This window comes from Typopeltis vanoorti, chromosome 22, assembly GCF_054136105.1.
Source record: "Typopeltis vanoorti isolate ZY-2024b chromosome 22, IOZ_Tvanoo_1.0, whole genome shotgun sequence".
Taxonomy (NCBI): Eukaryota; Metazoa; Arthropoda; class Arachnida; order Uropygi; family Thelyphonidae; genus Typopeltis; species Typopeltis vanoorti.
This window is the reverse complement of record NC_143570.1, coordinates 53,232,378-53,252,576: the sequence shown is the minus strand read 5'-3', so window position 1 is coordinate 53,252,576 and position 20,199 is coordinate 53,232,378. Positions and strand designations below refer to the sequence as shown.

Here is a 20,199-nt window from a genome sequence, read left to right as displayed (position 1 = left end):
TCTCAATAAAGGTTGAAACCAGTCTGGGTAGTGGCCCTTTCCTTAATGCATAGCATTATAGGAATATAATGCTTTGCATTTTGGGAGATACTAAGACAAGGTGTGATGAGAGCTTGGTCCATCTTTACCACGAGTTGCCTGTCCTTAAGATTCTTCAGGTGCAAACTTTATTTGCTTGCACTTGGATAAAGGATTAAGCTAAATTTCTTACAAGAAGGTGAAAGTGCAAAGAACAGTAGATTACAATATAAAGAAAAAAAAATTAGTGATATGATTTAAGAATTTCATTTTATTCTCTATAAAGAAAAGTTGCCCAAACACATCCTTCAGGAAATCTGTGAAGTATTCTTCGAAATATGATTTTGAACAAAAATAAAAATAGCATATTTGGAAAGTCAGCAGCTGGTTTTTTTTCTTAAATAATATTTCAAATAATTATCATGAATTAATTTCTTTGAGAACAAAGAAAATATTCTGTCAAGTAAGCTATTAGAAAAAATTAGCTCAAAAAATTAAAAATGAAATTGTTCTCAAAGGTATGGCACTATTTAAGTGAAGAAACTATGCAAGGATATTTATTTTGTCCAGGCATTAAAATTGTATTGTACAATAAAAAAAGAGAAAGCAAAAATAAAAATAATTTCTATATTTTTAGTCTATCTAATACAACTGAGATCCAGTTACCCGGCATACAACAAGGAACTGCGTTTCTTGTTATAGGCAACTGAGATGCAGCTGTGAATGTGAGATAATCTGATTAAGTGTTCTCTTCAGTGTTGGGGATTGTCACACCTTCTAATCGACAAACTTCCAAATTGCACTTCTTTATCCATGTTCTTTCAACATGTGATCTGAAACGTATCCAGATTTAGCTGGATACGTTTCAGACCATCTATAGACGTCCTGGCCAGTTGGGAGGTTAACACTCATTGCTGTTTCACCGTCTTGCAGTTCCATCATCCCTGAACAGTATGAGTTATTCAGAATCTCACTGAAGTAAGTCAGAAAAAAAAATTGAATATGAATATGTTTTCACTCCTGAAAACACAACAAAATTTAAATCCCTCAAATAAAAATAGTTATGGAAAGAGCACTTTAAAAAATCAAAGAAATGCATCCAGACCCAATAATAGATACCTCTTTTTACGCAGAGAGGAAAATAAAACTATAAAAATTCAACTTGCTCCATCAAGGATAATACTGGGTAGTATTCTAGATGGAGTTGAATTTGACAACATGGATATTTTTCCCAAGAAGGAAAAGGTAGATACTGAATGTCCACAATTCCCCAGAAAAGAAAAATCTTAGACTGATAAAAGCAAAACCTCCCAGTTACTGGAAGCTAGAAGGATCCATCAAAAATAAATAAAGTATTCCAACAATGAAATTGTCATCATTTCTGCCAAAATACTGATGACATGAGGGCCTTCTACAGAAGTATATGCTGTTATGCTTTTGCTAGCAGGAGACATACTTAAAAACTCTATTATATACTCTGTGGTAAAGATCCTGTATTATAGGTTATTGCTGTTATCCATAAAGAAAAGATAGTGGATGAACTGATATATATATATATATTATTATTATTATTATTACTTGACACCTCCAGGGAATCCAAAGACTCATCAAGGGAGGACACCTACTCTACATCCCTCTCCACCACTCAATCCACCAACTACAACTCATCTCAACTACATCAACGCCATCTATTGCCCGTTCCTACCACTAGTACTTCCACAGACAATCACAAACGTCCATGCCCATGGTGGGATTTGAACCCGCAGCCTTTTGGCTGGAGAGCAGATACACTAACTGCTCGGCCAACCAGACCGGTGTTTATATAGGTTTCAGTCAGTCAAAAAAAAAAAAAAAGATGAACATATATGTAAATATATGGAGAAGTTACCATCTTTTTTGGCAACCATACCCCATTCCTTCATTGCAGCATGCTTCATCTGCTTATCACCTGATGTAGATATATCTCAGGATGACTTTGATAACCTCATCATGCAATTATCGCACTCTGTACTCCTAATAGATGATTTAACTGGCCACAACACTCTGTAGGATAGTACACCATCAGAGGGAGGGTTGTAGATTATAATAATCACCCCCTCTTAAATACAGGAAGTAACACCCTCTATAAATTAAAGATACCAAGAAATATATACTTGGTTTAATCCTTTATTCAAGTGTAAGCAAACAAAGTTTGCACCTGAAGTATTTTCAGGACTGGGGCAACTTGTATATAGAAGGTAATAACTTCACATCACTTGCCCTAGAGTCCCATAATGCAAAGCACATATCCCTGTGGACATATGTGATGCTATGCCTTATGGGAAAGTGTCACCATCCAGACCATTTTCGACCTTTATTGAGGTCTCATTAGTGGGAGCCAGACCCAGAGGTAATACTAAGGTTGGAGTCATGTGATGTGAAGTGATTAGCTTCTACATACGAGTTGCCAGTCCTGAAAATACTTTGGCCATAAACTTTGTTTGCTTATACTTGGATAAAGGATTAAACCAAATATATAATTTCTTGGTATCTTAAATTTATAGTATAACCAAGTGGAAAAACTTCCAACAACTATCTCTTCCCTCTGTTTAAATCAGTGGTTCTTAACCTGGGTGGTAGTTGCCCCCCCCCCCCCTGGGGGCGATGTGAACGCAAGGGGGGGGAGGTGGTAAGCATTACAATAGTACTAATATAATATAAACTTGAAAAAAAATATAAAAATAACTTGAGGCTTTGTTTGTTGAACATTGACCCTGATATTGAAAAATTAGTAGGATCTCATGAGGCTCAAGGTAGCCATTAATGATTGGCTTATTAAATACAGCAAGTTTACATCTTTTTTGAATAAAAATTAATTTGTATGAAAGTCACCAATTTTTAATTAACTACCAGTTCAAATATGTTGATGGCAATTTAGGTTTGCTTAATAATATATTATAGTTATCTTATTCAGCCATTAACTTAGTGCAAAAATGAGCAGGGGGTGGTGCCAGGCCATACAAATAGTTGAAAGGGGATGACAGACAAAAAAAGGTTAAGAACCACTGGTTTAAATAGAAAACTGATAACTTAAAGGTAAATATCATAATAAAATGACCACTCCCTTTTTACATTAAAAACCATGTACTTCATCATATATATCACATTGGAAAATAATGCATGATGACTGGTTCACTTTTTCCTTGGCAGAGTTTGATCATTTGTAATTTAACTAATTTCCTGTCAAATATGCAGTGAACATGTTACATAGTATATAATACAAGCTGCTACAACTACATTATCTAAAACATCATTATTGAACCTTTCCCTAAATTATAGTAGAATACTGAATGCACATGGCCTCCAAGAAAGCTTAGAACAAAGCTTAGTCTATCTTCCTCAGATACTCCTCATCAACACATCGCATTACTTTCAAACATACTCAAGCATTATGCATTCATCATCAGAATCAAAAAGATGTCTGTATCTGATACCATCTTCTTTAATCAGATCACCCACCTCCAAAGAAGTCTTGGATAAAATGTTGAAAATTAAGGGTAAATATACCACACATGCACACACTTTTGATCCTGGAACACAATGGAGTTCAATTGCAGATGCAAAAGCAGTAGCAGGTACTCAGGGATAGAGTTTCAGAAAGCACCAACAACATATTCTTATAATTCTTTGCGTCAAGACTCAACTTTGGATCCCCAGTCCCATGCTTCTGCCTGAGACAGTAATCTTCAGTGGTTGGATCATATCTAATCACTGAAGATTACCAGAGATCAAATTCATATTAACCTTTAATGATACAGCAAATCTTGAGATTTTTAGACCATCATTGCTGTTGAGATTAGAATAATTGAGAGGATTCTTTAAATTTGCACTCATACCAGATGTTGATGTTCACCTAAGGAACAGGTTCCTTTCCAATCAGTTGTGTCGAGTACTCAGGGCATGATCATTAAGTACAGATTTGCCATAGTTATTAAATTTAATGTGTCATTTGTGTTCCATTTTCTAGATAGGAATGGTGCATCCAGTTTCAAGCACCAAAAATATGGCTGTGTTCAGACTGCTTTTTTATAATTCTGCTATCAGTGCTTGATGCTGGATGATGGACCTATAATTTGTATAAGGCAAATTATAGGTCCATTGGATCTTGTACACTCCAGGGTGGGCCATCAGAAGAAAGGGATCCTTCAAGGAGTTCAGTAAGTTCCTAATTTTTCAGGAGGCTTAAAGCTGGCATTAAGGTTATGTTTTTGTGGTATTCTGCTTATCAAATAACCCTTTAATGTATGGAATAGTTACAGTTTCATTGTAATCTATTTTGAGGTGCAGTCTTCTGAAGAATTTTGTTGATAGTATTTTTGTCTCTAGGTTTTTGGTTTTTGTAATGACTACTGCATGTCCTGAACAAATTAATCTATTTTTTCCAAATAAATCTATTTTAATTAATTTATTAATCTATTATTAGAACTTTCTTGTCTAATGTGCATAAATGAGTCTCTTTGTTTCAATTCTTCTTTTTTTTTATTTTTTTTTATTAAATTTACCCACACTGCTGCTTGAAATTGTCTGCCATTCAAGAAGTTTATCTTCTTATTATTTCTGAATGGCTATTTTTTCCTTTTCCACATCACTGTTGCTTGATTTAATATTTTGGTTTAATTGCTTGGATCACTTGTTTATGGTTGAATATAACATCTTACAGTTATTATTTATTAGTACCTCACCTATTTTAGCCTTCTTTGTTTTAGTAATGGCAATTTAAGTTGTGATATATATTTTACAATTTTATTTATTTATTTATATGGGGTTCCCCTGTTCCTCCACTGTCCCTGGTTGAGCCCTACTAACAAGAGATTAAATATGTATTTTATGACTAGATCCCTGTGTGTTCACGAGCAGATTTACCTGTTCTAAGGAATGAAAAACCAGAGTTTCCAGGTGAAAAACCCTCTACCTCTGTATGAGACCAGCTAACTCATCTTTAGTCAGAAGAGACCAGATAAAGGTTCCTCATGTCATGGACAGGAATCGAACCAAGGTCTTTCCAACCAAAGGGATTTGTCTATTCCAGATGAGCTACAGAGGCTCCATTTTACAATGAACAGCATAGATGTACTAAAGGAAGGTCATGTTTGAGTTAACTTGCTCAAATTTTATAATGTTGCAATTGATGTATACAAGGGGAATGGATATACTGTGACACTTTTGGACTTTTGGCCTGATACCTCATGGAAGGCTGTTACATAAGTTGTAAGATATGAGATTGGATTATAAACTGTTAGCTTAGATAGAAGGATGGTTGACTAACAGTTATCAAAAATGGTATATAGGTAGTTCCTGTGTAATGAGATTCTTTCTATTTTTATTCATCTCTATAAAGAAGATTTTTACTCTGAGTGTTTGGTATTTACACAAGAGTTCAATTCTGATTGGTGCAGTGACTTTTAACTGTTTCTTTTAGAATTCGGAAAATCACTGACTCAAGACCAAATAAAAAAGTATACATATTTAATTAAAAACTAAAACAATATATACACTTTAAATAAAATTACATAATTACAAAATACTGAATCCAAGGATTCTAAAATAAATCTACATTTTACAGATTTTTCCTATCCAAAATTATTAAAATCACACGCTCTCTGACTCATAGAGAAAGGTATTAATTATCTACCTTTGATACTTAAGTGACTGCAGCTAACTTTTTATGATTCTAAATGCTATAATAACAATTTATGTACAGTTTTTTATCTATTAATCTATTTTTATCTATTTATGTGCAATGAATATTGCTTAATAAATGATTGTATCATTATAATTAATGCACTATATTAATGTCAATCATTTATTTAGTGCCAAGTCAACCAATCAACCTTCGTGCTGCAGCTACCTCTTCAACAACTGTTCAGTTGTCATGGACACGGCCTGCTCATACTGGAGAAAGTATTGTTGCCTATGAACTCTACTGGAATGACACATTTACACAGCATGAATACCATCGTACCATTCCTGATGTTGAAACATTTACCCTTGGAGAACTTTATCCTGATACGGTGTATTTTGTTTGGGTAGCTGCCAAATCAAAAAGAGGAGAAGGTGCTGCAACACCAGCTGTTCTTGTTCGAACAGAACAATATGGTTTGTGATTCTATAGAACATATATTTTGAAGTACAATGACTAGTGCATCAAATATATATCTTTATTCTTTATCTATCAAAAGTAGTTGAATAGCTTCAGCTGTAAATTAAACATTTATTTTGTATAGTTTGAATCCTTTTGTATCTCCGGTGAATGTTAAAGGATAATGTTAAATATAAACTGATCAAAGTGTTAATCATATTTGATCAGTTTCCGTCTGTTGTTTTTTTTTCACTGATTGAATTCATTATTTGCGTGGGGATAAAATATTAGACCTGGAAGGCCTTCAGGCTGTGCTGTGATTTTTTACTTGAATTACTTATATTGCATTACATATTTTGTAGAAAATAATCCTAATTAATTCTTTCTGAGATTTCTTTTCAAACTTTTTTTTTTTCAATCATAGGCATTTTTTCAATAATTGTAATTTCCATGGTACCAAATTATAAGTCAGATTTTTTTAGATAAATGCCTCCTGTACATAGTTTCTCTGAATGAGAAACTAACTTCATATTTTGCTCTTTGTAATGTTTCAATCAGTAAAAAAAAAAAGATTGAATTTAATACAGTATCTGTCAACATTCCAGTATTATCAGATCTTGTATTTCTGTCTTCTAAGGCACTTTTTACAGTTTCAATTCACCTACATCTTGGTCCCTTGGGATCTGTGTTGTGCCACCTATGAAGTTTGGTGGAGGAGGAGGCATAGTGGTCAGGGACTGTTTTTGTTTTTCATGGTTCCGACTGGGCTATCTAGTTACAGTGATGGGAAATCTTAACACTGCAGCCCGACATTCTAGACAATTCTGCACTTCAACTTTATGTCAACAGTTCAGTGAAGGCTCTTTTCCGTATCAATACGACAGTCCACAAAGTAAGGTATGCACAAGAATGCTTTGATGAAATGGAGTGAAGAACTTGAATGGCCTGCACAGGGCCCTGATGTATTGTAATCCTGATTGCTAGTCTTGCCAAAATGGCCAACCTCAGTGACCAAACTCACTAATGCTTTTTTTTGGAAGAATGGAAGGGAATTACCACAGAAATGTATCTAATGGAAATCTTCATAGAAGATAAAAGGCTGCTTATAGCAGCAAAATATGCAGTTGTGACCAACTCCGTATTAATGCCTTTCATGTTAAAACAGAGAGTTCATATAAGCAGACCTCTGAATATTTTTGATCAGATAGTGTAGGGTATCTTGGTTAATGGCAAATCCTGTGATGCCATTGCCAAATCCAGCACTCTCGAACTCTGCGTATCCTTCATCATTGTTGTTTTAGTAAAATTATCCTCATTAGCTGCATAAATTTAGTTTTCTTCCCCAATGTATCCTTCCTATGTCCCCCATCATTGTAGTACCCTCATGATAATTATTAATATTTCTTTGAACCTTTTCAAGGACTATATGAGCAGCCAGCTATATATATATATATATATATATATATTCTCCTGTTCATTATTATCTCAAATCAGATTGCCTTAAATGTACATTGCCCACAATTGAACCATAACTTTCTCTTGTTAGTTATGACAGCAGTATTATCCTCTCCTTCTTTCTGTTTGTCTTGAGAATGCAGTATCTCTTACATTCTATTCCTTTTATGGCATCCTTCTCCCCATCCAAATCTCACTAATTTCCTTGGTTTTTGGTGTTGTTGATCTAATTTGCAAAAAATTGTCCCATTATTTTTGATATTTCTGGCATAATTATACTACAAGAATTGTAAAATCTCCCTTGGACTCACAGGTGCTGTTGTATCTTTTAGTGATGCACTGTTCAGATTTGACACTTGGAAACTTTATTCAATATTCTTTGATGGTGGTAGGCCTGTGTTTGGAGAGTTCTGAAAGCTAAGTTTCCAAGGAATGATAGGAAGAAAGGATAGTGGTGTAAAATAGTAAAATATTGCTATTTAGAAAAAATATCAATATTAGTTAATAATTTTGTTAAATTAGATTGTATTGTGGTGTTAATTAGATTTAACTTAAAAGTTTTATTTTAAATATAGTTAATATATTTATAATATATTAACTATATTTCTGCATGGTAAGTTGCATAACATAGTGGCACTGATGGGAAGCAGAAAAATGGCATACAAGGCATCATTATTTAAAGAATTCAATGAAAGGAACTTCATATAGTGCAATGTTTGCAAGATGTATACATAACCAAAGGCAAGTGGAATTTGGTTTGAAAGTGATAGTGGTGGAAAGGAAGCAAAAAAGTTATGAAATCGAGGGTCAAAAGTGTGGGTCAGGTTGTGAGATTGAAACAATGGATAGAACAGAGAATACACATGAAAATGTCTGTGACGGCATAATGGCAGATAGGATTGAAACAGGAATTAAAAGTCACACAACTAAAAGAGAGAGAGAGAGAGAGGGCAAAAGTGTTGATCGAAAGAATAGTAGTATGACGGATGAAAAGAATTGTAATGAGGGAGATAGCTTGGTTATGTGTAGTGATACACAGATAAAGCAGGAGCAGAAACATCCAGTCAGTGGGTCAGCAGATATCAAAAAGAAAGAAGTATGAGAAATGAATACTTGACTAAGAGAGAAGGAAAAATCAAGGAGCAGATCTTGTATGAAGATTCTATCATAAGAGGTGCGAATGGCAAAAGATGACAAAAGCTTGCCTCCCAGGTGCAAAAATGAATAATGTTAGTGAGGCTATTAGAGCAGAAAAGGGTAAAGTGAAAGAGTTGATTGATTGGGCTGGAATAAATGATTTAAAAGGAGAAAAGTATGCATGAGGAGGACATGAAAGAATTACTGAAAGTAACAAAACAAAAGAGTGAGAAAGTTCAGATAGTGAGTCTGTTGCTGTAGTATGACAGAGTAGATCTGAGAAGGAGGGCTATAATAGCAAATGACTCAATGCATAAATTATGCAGGAGGAATGTGGTATTTTTGGATGTGTGGAAAAGTTTGACTAGTGAAAGGACTTATATAGGAAGGATAATTTGCATCTGAATGGATTTGGTGTTCAGAACCTGAAAAAAGTGTTGTTGAATGAAGTGGAAGTGGATGTGTGAAATCAGGGAAACTAGAGGTTTTTTTTTTTTTGGTGGGGGGGGAGCTGTTGAGTGGATATGCAGATACCAGTGAGGCAGTTGAGTGTAAGAAGGTGCATGAAATGCCTAAGTTAGTACCACTGGCAACAAGGCAGAATGTCATATTTAGTATAAATGGTCAGGATGGCAGTGGTATAAAGGGTTTTTGCACTTTGTGTACACTAATGCCAGGAACATTCGGAACAAGGGAGAGTAGTTTTTGGCATTAGTTAGTTCATCCTGGCCAACAGTTATTGGCATAGTGAGACATGGCTGACAAAAAGTAATATACTTAGTGGGATAAAATATGTGGAGAGTATAGTGTGTTCAGAGAGGAAATAATGGGGAAGGAGTGTTATTGATGATAGCCGATGAACTGCAACCAAAGAGAGTAGAAGTTCAACTGCAGGCCAGTGAAAATAGCACATTTCAGGCTATACTATAAAAGGTAAAAATTATGGAGGGGGGGGGATACAGGAGAAAGGTGACCAGCAGGAAAATGAGCAGTACAAAGCACAGGCCAGAAGGGTAACCAGTGTGGGCATGAAAGAGAATTAGCAGTGCAGGCCAAAGATAATCCCAAACAGTTCTTTTGATATGTTGCAAGTTAAAAGGAAGAATACTTATTATTATTATAATTACATGACACCTTCAAGGTGTCCAAAGACTCATCAAGGGAGGGTACTTACTCTACAACTCTGTCTTTACCACGAAATCCACCAACTACAGCGAACTGCAACTACACCAATGCCATCTACTGCCCATCACCACCACATACATCTATGCCTACGGCAGGATTTGAACCCCCAGCCATTTGTCTAGATAGCAGATAAGCTACCACTCGACCATTATCTGCTACCTGGATGTGTGGTAGCAGATAAGCTACCACACATCCAGGTTCACTTAGTAATTCGGTGAATTACTAAGTGAACACTTTGCAAAAGTATATCAACCAGGTGGAGATATTACAGTAACAGGAGAGGCAAAGGCTTATATAGAAATTGGGATAAATGAACTGGCGGTGCATAGCATATTACGGAACCTTGATGTGAATACAGCTATGGGATTAGATGGTATACCAGCTCAAGTTTTACAAGAAGATGCTAGAAATTTGACAGTGCCTTTGACCACATTGTTTGCTTTGGGTTAGTCCCAAAAGAATAGAAAGAGGATAAAATAGTTCCACTGCATAAATGAAGCTCCAAGACTGATGTACCAAATTACTCTTAACCAACTTCTTCAGTCACAGTTAAGGTACTGAAGAACCAGATCTGTATGCAGATCTGGTCACCTGGGTTTCTTGGTGATGAGGAAGAGGCAAAGAGGATCCAGAGGCGAATGACTACCTGTTCTTGTGAAGTTTATTCCATAGAGCTGACACCAGCTTCACAAGAACAGGTTGAAGATTTGTGGGTTACAGAAATTGGTTGACAGGCAGAAAAATGATGATGTGATTGAGACATGCAAATTACTTGAAAGATTTTTACAAGGTTGATACAGAGGAAATTCTTCAGAACAGGTCTGGCAGTGGGAGAACTGGTGGCCATTCTTGGAGACAGAGCAAGAGTGTAGTTAGTTTACAAGGATGTTAGAACTAGATTTTTTTGCTGATACTGCACCAGTGTTGGATAGTGCTTTCCATGATGTTTAGGGCCTCTCTCAATGAGTCTAGGACTCCATGGAGTAGCCAGTAATAATAATAATAAGCGTTTCCCTTTTCACGCTCATGGTGTCTGCACATGCTCACATTCATCCCTTAACAGATCTAATTTTCTTGGTTTTATTCTTAGACTTATCTCCAAGTTCATTTAAATGCAGGGCATGTGTGATATATAAATGTTCTCTTATCCTTCTGTTTCTTTATGCATCTGCAAACTGGACACTGTTCCTTCAGCCCATTGATGATGTATTTCCATTCTTTATTCACTCCTGACAGTTCAAGGCATCAGACTTGTGATTTTATTCTCACGCTTCATTTTTGCTTCTTCCAGTAAACTCCATACTTTTTCACTTGTCATGTTATTCCTACCAGAAAATGCATTAAAATGTATTACTTTCCCCTCTGCATTATAAAATGCTAATGATTAAAAAGGGACACTCTAGAGTTGAGTATATTGTCATTGTATGCAAAGTTGAAAATGTCAGGAGCATTATTGTTTTGAGCAGTGTACAATAGAACCAGAATCTTCTTAATTCTACAAGCCAGTGCCCTCTGCATCATTGCCAGAATTTGTTTTGTTGTCCTCATAGGTTTGGCAATATGTACTCTAGCTTTTATATCTTTATCCACCATCACCCTAAGATCTCTTATTTCTTTTGACAGTATATCCTCACAGAGAGTAAATTCTACATCTTATCATTGTTTTCCAAATTTTAAAACCTTACAGGTGGTCTAGAAAGTTCTGATAAACACCTAGAACAAAAATTGATTAATTTTGTGTCTTCTTATATATCCTAAAAAAAGAGAGATTTTCTGAAAACACATTTTTATATGAAAAAAAATTATGAAAATATTTTTATACAAAAAAACATTTTTGTTCTAGGTGTTTATCAGAACTTTCCAGATCCCTCTCGTACATTTTGTAATATCAAACTGGCATTCTCATGCCCATTCACTCAATCTATTCAAGTCTTCTTCTAAGGCCACAACATCTGCTCTACTCCTCATAGTTCTTTCCAGTAATGTTCTTGCATCATTTCAAACAACTGAATGTCCCTATTTAAATCTTTCGTAATATCATTAACATACAGGTTAAACAGTGATGACCCTAAAATAGTTAAATGTTAAGTTCTGTATTAAATTATATTTCATACTTTAGTTAATTTAAATAAGACCAAAAATCTGGAAAAATTGTTATACAATGATAATAAACACCTGCCTCATTACAATCTCTAACTTTTGTGAACTGCCTGCAGTCTTCTACTGAAAGTTAAGATATGAAGGAACTCAAGTCTCTTCTAGGCATGCAATATTTAATCATTTACAATATTTGCAATGTAGATAATTGCAGTATGCATTTCCTTTTCTTAAGAAATTCTTGATAATCAAAGATATAAATTCAGATGATTTGAAATTGGTTAAAATCATACATTAACAGTGCTTTTTTGTTTTGTTTTGTTTTGTTTCATTCCAAGTTTTGTATATTGTATTTAGATGCTGTGCTGTTCCCAAGCATTGCTGTGGATACACATCTACAATAATAAGAATTTACATCTTTATACTCCTTAATATAGTCAGCCATTATCATTAAATATTTTTTTCATATGTTATTTTTATACTTTGTTTTAATAATTTTATGTTAACTTCTGTTTTCCTTATAAATATACTATAACATAAACAAAACATGATTTGATGAATTATTATTTTTTAAATACAGTGGATTTCATTTGTAACAAAGTGAAAGGAATTAGATACTATGAAATATTTTGCAATATTTATATGTAATTTGAAGTAATCTATTGAAATCTACAAGATGCATGTATGTTAAACTGATGTATTTGTTTACAAGATAGAGATTACTGAAGGAGTGGATTGTTTAAAGACTAGACTTTATAAGCATGCATGAGGTTAGGGTGAATATTTTGTGGTGAGCCAGGTCTACTCTGTGGTAGTCATAATGATATAGATATTGAACAAAACTTTATTTCTGCAATACTGCTGAAGACACTTTATTTTTTTTTTTTATTATTTTTCATAATGAATAATGTTGTACACTACAATTTTTGTTTACAAAAATTGCACATTATGATAGTCAGCTGTTAAATGAAGAGTAAATGAACATAGAAGAGATGCAGTTGACAGGAGAGCATATTCAAAAAAAAGTTATGTACAGAGCAGTGGTAGATCAAAAAAATAACAAGATTAAAGTGATATGAATAAAACAGATGTGAGGAAACCTCTGGAAAGTAGTATGAGAGGAGAAAGGACAGAATAAAAAGAAAACAAAAAGAAAGAAACCAAAAGGAGATAGTATTGTTAGTGATTTCTGATTTCATGATCATTGGTGTATTTTTTTTTATATAGTAGCTTCCTGGCATTAAAAAAGATATGGTGTGATACGGAGTATGGATTCAGGTTAGATACAGGGAAGTACATATTTACATGAAATGTAGATCTGGATATTAGTTCCTCAGGTTTCAGTGACAGCAATGATGCTAAGAAAATGATCTTTACCAGGAGAGAGTAACAAATAATGTGATCAAGGAGGAGGAAGGCAAGCAGGTGGCAACCGACCTGATATTAGGTAATGTGACTGAAGGTATGGAATATCTAAAGGATGGTGTCAGTTGTCAGTGAATTTTGAGTGAAAGGTAGAATGCTGGAGGGAGAGAGATAGAGGTATTGTGAGAGGAAGTGGAAAGCAGGAAAAATGTGAGCTAACTTGTGTTAAACAAGATATTAGAAGACTTGAAAGGTTGAATGATGTGAGGTGAACGAGAAATATGAGAGAAATTATATGGGAATGAGAGGAGAGAGAATTAGTGAACCAGGGAAAGAGAGGGAATGGCTTCCTTTCATCTCGCTTTCCCTCACTTCTGTACTCTTGTGACAGAAAGAGATGAAAGGAAGCCAGGTGATAAGTCGGAGAGGAACAAGGAGGGAGAATGTTGGAGGAGAAAGAGTGAGGGAAGTAGGTGAGCAAAAAATGAATGGATCTATGAGGGGAATGATGTATGAAGATTTAGTGATTTCTAGTTTGCAGAATAAAATGTTAGAGGTGTTTTTCCTAGAGAATCGATAGTGTGTGTGTGTGTGTGTGTGTGTGTGTGTGTGTGTGTGTCTATGGTCATAAAGCGAGGTGAGAATGTGGATGATATGACAGTGATGGTTGGTACTAATGATCTGAGAGGTATTGTGAATCGAAGTGGTGAAAGATTTGAGGTTATTGTTAGTAACTGTGTAGCAAAAAATTGTGAGAAAGAAGATAGTGAGTGTTTTATCCAGATATGATAATGAAGAATTAAGGTAATAATAAATGTCATGAAAGTGAGAATTTGTCAAATGAAAAATCTCAAATACATGAATGCTTGGAATACATTTGAGAATAGAAGAGAGCTGTATGCAAGAGATAGTTGTATTTTAACATGGAAGAGCATAGGCATCTAGAAAGATTGTTGTTCTCCAGGCAAGTGAAAATATTTAGGGCCAGTAGGGATAAATGCTTGGGAATTAAGAGAATGTATGGTATAAAGTACATCTATCTATCTATTCCTTTCTGCCATACGGCCGGGGGGGGGGATGATTATGAGCAAGGTGGTTTCCCGTTGCCTTCCTTGCCGTAAGTATTTATGACTGTAACCTGTGTGTTCACGGGGCCGATTTGCCTGCTTGCGGGATGAAAAACCCCAGATAAACTGGCAGAAAAAACCCTACTGTCCACGCCCAAGACTGGCTAACTTGGCTATGGCTGAGGAAGATCCTTAAGCTCCTCGTGTCGTGGATGGGAATCGAACCTAGGACACTCCTTCCCCAGGCATATGGTTGCAAAGTAGAAAGCCACTAGGCTAACCGCATGGACATAAAGTACATTACACAGTCAAATAGAGTCTGGAGAAATAACAAGTACAGGATTTTTGACAATGTGTTCATGTTTCTTTATATTGAATTGATGGAATTGATAGCCTTACCTTGTCCCAAGATTATTGGAATCAGTGAGATGTAGTTGACAGCAGATGGTGTTCTGATGGGAATAAAAGGGTATAGCATCCTTTGGCAGGATTTAAAGGGTAATCGGGAGGAGGGCTATTTTACAATAAGTGATGAGTTGAGAAGTTGTAAGGAAATGGACACTTGTAGTTTTGAAACTGTGTATGGTGTGAAGTGGAGGTAGGCAGGAACAAGATATTTCGTGAGATGTTACTATAGGCCAAGAAACACAGAGGGTGATTTGCAGGAAATGTTGTGCAAATTGAGTGATCATTATAGGAGATTTTAACTATAGTATAAATTAGGCCAAGGAAACAGTGCTATAATGAAGGATGGGATTTTTGGAATTCTTTGGCAACACAAGAATCACCACAGGGCTAACCACCTTATCTTTGAGTTACGGTTGGAAAGATCGTGGGCATGTAAGTGCTGTTAGGACCACTAATGATGATGATGATGATGACTATAACAATCTTAAAAATCAGCTTAGAGCACTTCCATGGATAGAATAATTGTGTGGGACAGATATTAGCAGTGCATAGGACTAGTTAAGAAATGTTTCTCATCAGCAATGGCAAATTATATTCCTCATGTGAATAAGATAACTCAATTTGGTGTTAAGTGGGTGAAAAATCAAATAAGAACTGCTGATGAAAAGGGGTTATGTAAAAAGTATAAAGAGAGAGAAGTGGAGAGCAGATATATGAATAATATAAGACTCAGACCAACAAAAAAGACAACTGCCATATTCCTTGATATGACTGCTGCTTTTGATCGTGTTTGGATCAAAAAATTAATACAAACAATACATGATATTGGAATTAGAGGAAACGCTTTAATCTGGATTGCTGATTTCATCAGAGGAAGAAAGATCAAAGTCAGAATCAATACAGCAATATCAAAAGAGCGGAGAACCTGGGCTGGTGTTCCCCAGGGCTCAGTACTCAGTCCCTTACTATTCCTTCTATATGTCAATAATATTCATCCCTACCTTACAGAAGACACAAAAGTAACTTGCTATGCAGATGATATAGCCATCTGGCACACTAGTGCTAAAATCAAAGAATCAGAGGAAATTCTAAACAAATCCATGAGAGGATTAGAAAAATGGTCAAACGAACTCAAACTTAAAATCAACCCAGACAAAACAAAACTAAGTACATTTAGTACAGACAGGAAAAATAGACATTCCTACAATCCCAAAGTCATGATCAATAACAAGCTAATTGAAAAAGTCACAAATCCAAAATACCTTGGTATTACGCTTGATCAGGAATTACGTTTTGCACAACACATCTCTAACACTTCCAACAGAGCTCTAAAAAAATTAAATATACTGAAAAGGCTTTGTGGAACAAATTGGGGTGCAAAGCCAAAAATCCTCAAAACTACTTACACTACACTAATAAGGCCAATAATGGAATATGCAGCACCTATCTGGTCACCTTCGGCTTCATCGGTAAAGAAAAACCTAGACAAAATACAAGCAAAAGCATCCAAGATTATCATTGGTGCAGTCTCATCCACTAACAACATCAGAGCCCAACAGGAATGTGGGCTTGACCTGCTGGAGGACAGACGAAAATTTGCCACCATAAAATTCATAAATAATATCAGAAGCTACCAAAGTGATCATGTCTCCCTAAAAACCTATGAACATTGGAACCAAATTTGCAGACTTCACAGATCATCGACTTTACAATATGATGACACTATCAGGAAAGAAATAGGTCTTGATCAGCTAAATGTCCACATAAACAAAGAACCTCTATTTTCCAGTCCTTTACCTTCAAATACCTTCATAAATCTAAACCTTACCAAACTCTGTACAAAAAAAGAACCAAAAGAAATGCTTAAAGAAAAAGGCCTAAATACCATCAACCTTCTTTCATCCTCCAAACAGGTTATTTGTTATACCGATGGATCATCAGACACCAATATGATTAATGGAGGCGCTGGTGTTCTCCTTCTACTCCCGAAAGGTGAAAAACTTTCAATAAAAGTTGGATCTGGGAGAATCGCTTCCAATTTTACCAGCGAACTCTACGCAATAATTAAAGCACTAGAAGCCTACTTAAATCTATCATCATCTCAACAATCTGAAGGAATTATAATTTACAGTGACTCAAGATCAGCTATGGAGGCAATCAAAAATGGCAATACCAAGCTCACACAAGACATCCATAAACTCTTAAATCATCTAAAGTGTTTAGGTAAAAGTTGCATTCTACAATGGATTCCTGCTCATGTAGGCATTGATCACAACGAAGCAGCTGATAAATTAGCAAAAGAGGCCAGAGAACTCAACCAAGAAACTCATATGATAACTCTTGCTGATGCCAATGCACTAGCAAAAGCTAAACTAATTCCATTGAAATCAGTGATACAACATCAAATTCCCGAGATCAATGCTGACAGAAGGACCTCCACTACGATAGCAAGACTACGAACAGGACATTATAGAGGAATGAAGATCAATACAGATGATACGAGAACATATAGAAACTGCAACAACTGCCCCAATACGGAACTGACACCCACTCACATCTTTACCTGTCCAGCAATTACAGCAGCCTTGCAAGAAATAGATCCTAATCCTGAACAACAGCTCTATACAAACAAAATCACAGACATAACCAAAGCAGTACAAAGAGCGCACGGAAACATCTAAGACTCTTCAAAGGACAAGACAACAACAACAACAACCAGGAAAGTAAATAATATGGTAAGGACCAAAATTGACCTCTCCCCCCCCCCACCCCCAATAGCTGACTTTTACATGGAAGACTTTTGAGCAACAAGCTCAAGATTCTGCCAGCCTAAAGCCCAAAATCTGGCTCAGATATATTGATGATACTTTCACCATTTGGCCCCACAGCCGTGAAACATTAAATACATTCCTAAGCCACCTCAACAAACAACACAAACATATCCAATTCACCATCAAGATCGAAAACAACTCTCTTCCTTTTCTAGACATACTTGTCACACGTCTTCCCTCAGGCTGCCTCTCCTTCACAGTCTATCTCAAACCTACACACACAGGCCAATACATACGTGAAAATTCATACCACCATCCAACACAAAAAATAGGGATCATCGGCACCCTCAAACACAGAGCCTTAACAGTTTGCTCTAATGAACAGTCTCTGAACCAAGAATTTGAAAATTTTAGCCAAACGTTTGTAAAAAAATGGCTACAATAAAAAACAGTTCGCAAAATCCTCCAAAAAAATGCCATTAAAAGAAAAAAAGATCAAGAATATCATAGCTATATGATATTCTTGATCATATTGGGGACATTGGGGACATTCTGGAAAAAATAGATAGAACATTACTTAAGTACAATATTAAGACAATCTTCAAACTCCTGCAAAATTAAGAAATTTACTTATCTGTTCCAAAGATCCTTTTCCATACCTTGCCCACCCAGGGGTTTACAAAATTAAATGTACCTGTAACCTATCTTACATAGGGAAAACAGGATGCACCATCCCAATTAGAAAGATGAACACAAATGCCACATTAAATACCTCCACTATGGTAAAACAGGCCTGTCAGACCATGCACTCCAAACATGTCACAGAATTGACCAGAAAGGCACCAAGTCCCCATACTGCACCAAAACTTGTTTTGAAAGAAAATTCAAAGAAGCCTGTGAAATGCTGAAATATCATCCAAATCTGAACAAGAATGATGGATTAATTATTCCAAGAATTTGGAGGACCCATCTTCAACCTGTATAGCATCCAGAACAACCCCAAACAGAAAATCTTCATAGGAGAGGACTTCAAAAATTGTTTAATGTAGTTCTATTTTTTATTATTATTATTTTATATATAATTTTTTCTCCCACCAGAGGTCAGGCTAGAGTAAATGATTAATAAACATTTAGATTTGTCTTACTTTTGTCTAGTGTATTGTCATGTAGCTTGTATCCTGTACATATGTATGTTTTCCTGATGACCTCAATACAGAGGTCGAAACATCAAATGTTACTTTCTTAATGATAAGTAAAGTAATTATTCTAACATGTGTGTTGTGTCTCCATAAATTCTTCATTATGAATGAAGAGATTAAGTTAACTTTGGAGAAAGCAGAAGCTGATAACCAAAAGGATATCAAGAACTTATAGGTATGCTGAGGGTGAATCAAAAATAAAAGGAGGGAGAACATATTAGTCATCTATACTCTTGATAGATATTTACTGGATTGAAGTAGGAGATCCATCTATTAAAACAAGGGGAAGAAGCAAGGCCATTCCTGGAAGTTGTGAAAGGGGTGGTGAGTAGAAAGGTGAGAAGTGTCTCTTTTCCATGGAGGGTGGTTAGGCTATGTAGAGTTTAGTGCCTAATAGAGGGATAAATGTGCTGACAGTAAATGGGTTTAAGGAGTATTATGATAAACTTTGTGTTGTCTAAAGGGGCTGCCCATGATGACTCCATTGAGGTCTGGTATAATAATGATAATAATAATTGAAGTCCCAAATTTTTGAATTGGCCACTGAATTCAAAAATTGTTTGCAAACTTTCATAACCAGAGGTGCATACAGAAACAATTGCACTGAAGCAAATTAACGTACACACTGTACTGATGGATATTATAAAGGAAATATTTTACTAAAAAAACAAAAAACAAATTGCAATACTACCCTAATGTTGAAGAATATTTTAAAATTAATAAATTACAAAAGGAAGCTGTGAGGAGGATGAGGAATGGTTTCTTTGCATGGAGGATGGTTGAACTGTGAAATGCATTTCCTCAGAGAGTGGTTAGAGCAAGAATGGTCAAGGAGTAGTATGATAGATTTTGTGTTTCTTAAGAAGGATCTCCCAGGATGAGTCTTTTGACTTCATGGAGGCCTGAATAATAATAATAATAATAATAATAATAATAATATGAAATATCTGAATTTCAGAGCAGGCATGAACAGAAGATAATGAGATTTTCAAAAATTAAGCCTTATTTTTTCTGTTTGTACATCATATTCCTGTCATATTGCAAAAAACACACCAGCTGGAAATCCTTAGGAAATTAAAAAATAATCCTAATGTTCGTTTAACATGAGATTCACTTTGTAAAAAATGAGCATCAGTTTTACTTTACTTGTTCGACTATTGCTTTATTGTTAGATATATTTTTGCTGTGATAATAAAAAAAAAGTGTGTGTGTTATTCCTTTTATTCCCTTATAGGGAGTAGGCGAGACCTTTTTTTGGAGTGGGAAGTTCAGTCTCCAGTATTATGAGCTCCTGTTAATGATAATTAGCTAGTTTTATAGCATGTAAAGATTTATTTTTTAATTCAAATATAGTAATTCATATATTTAACCCTTCATTT

At 35.3% G+C, this 20,199-nt stretch overlaps 1 protein-coding gene across 8 annotated transcripts in view; it reads left to right on the top strand.

Annotated features, from left to right (window-relative positions):
• Positions 1-20,199, top strand: part of LOC150094422 (tyrosine-protein phosphatase Lar-like) — a 1,380,317-nt gene that overhangs the window by 963,522 nt on the left and 396,596 nt on the right. For all 8 annotated transcript variants that reach the window (XM_090412197.1, XM_090412199.1, XM_090412204.1 and 5 more), the window contains one exon: positions 5,869-6,153. In XM_090412197.1, the coding sequence (XP_090268323.1) occupies positions 5,869-6,153 (285 nt within the window). The remainder of the gene's footprint in view (positions 1-5,868; positions 6,154-20,199) is intronic.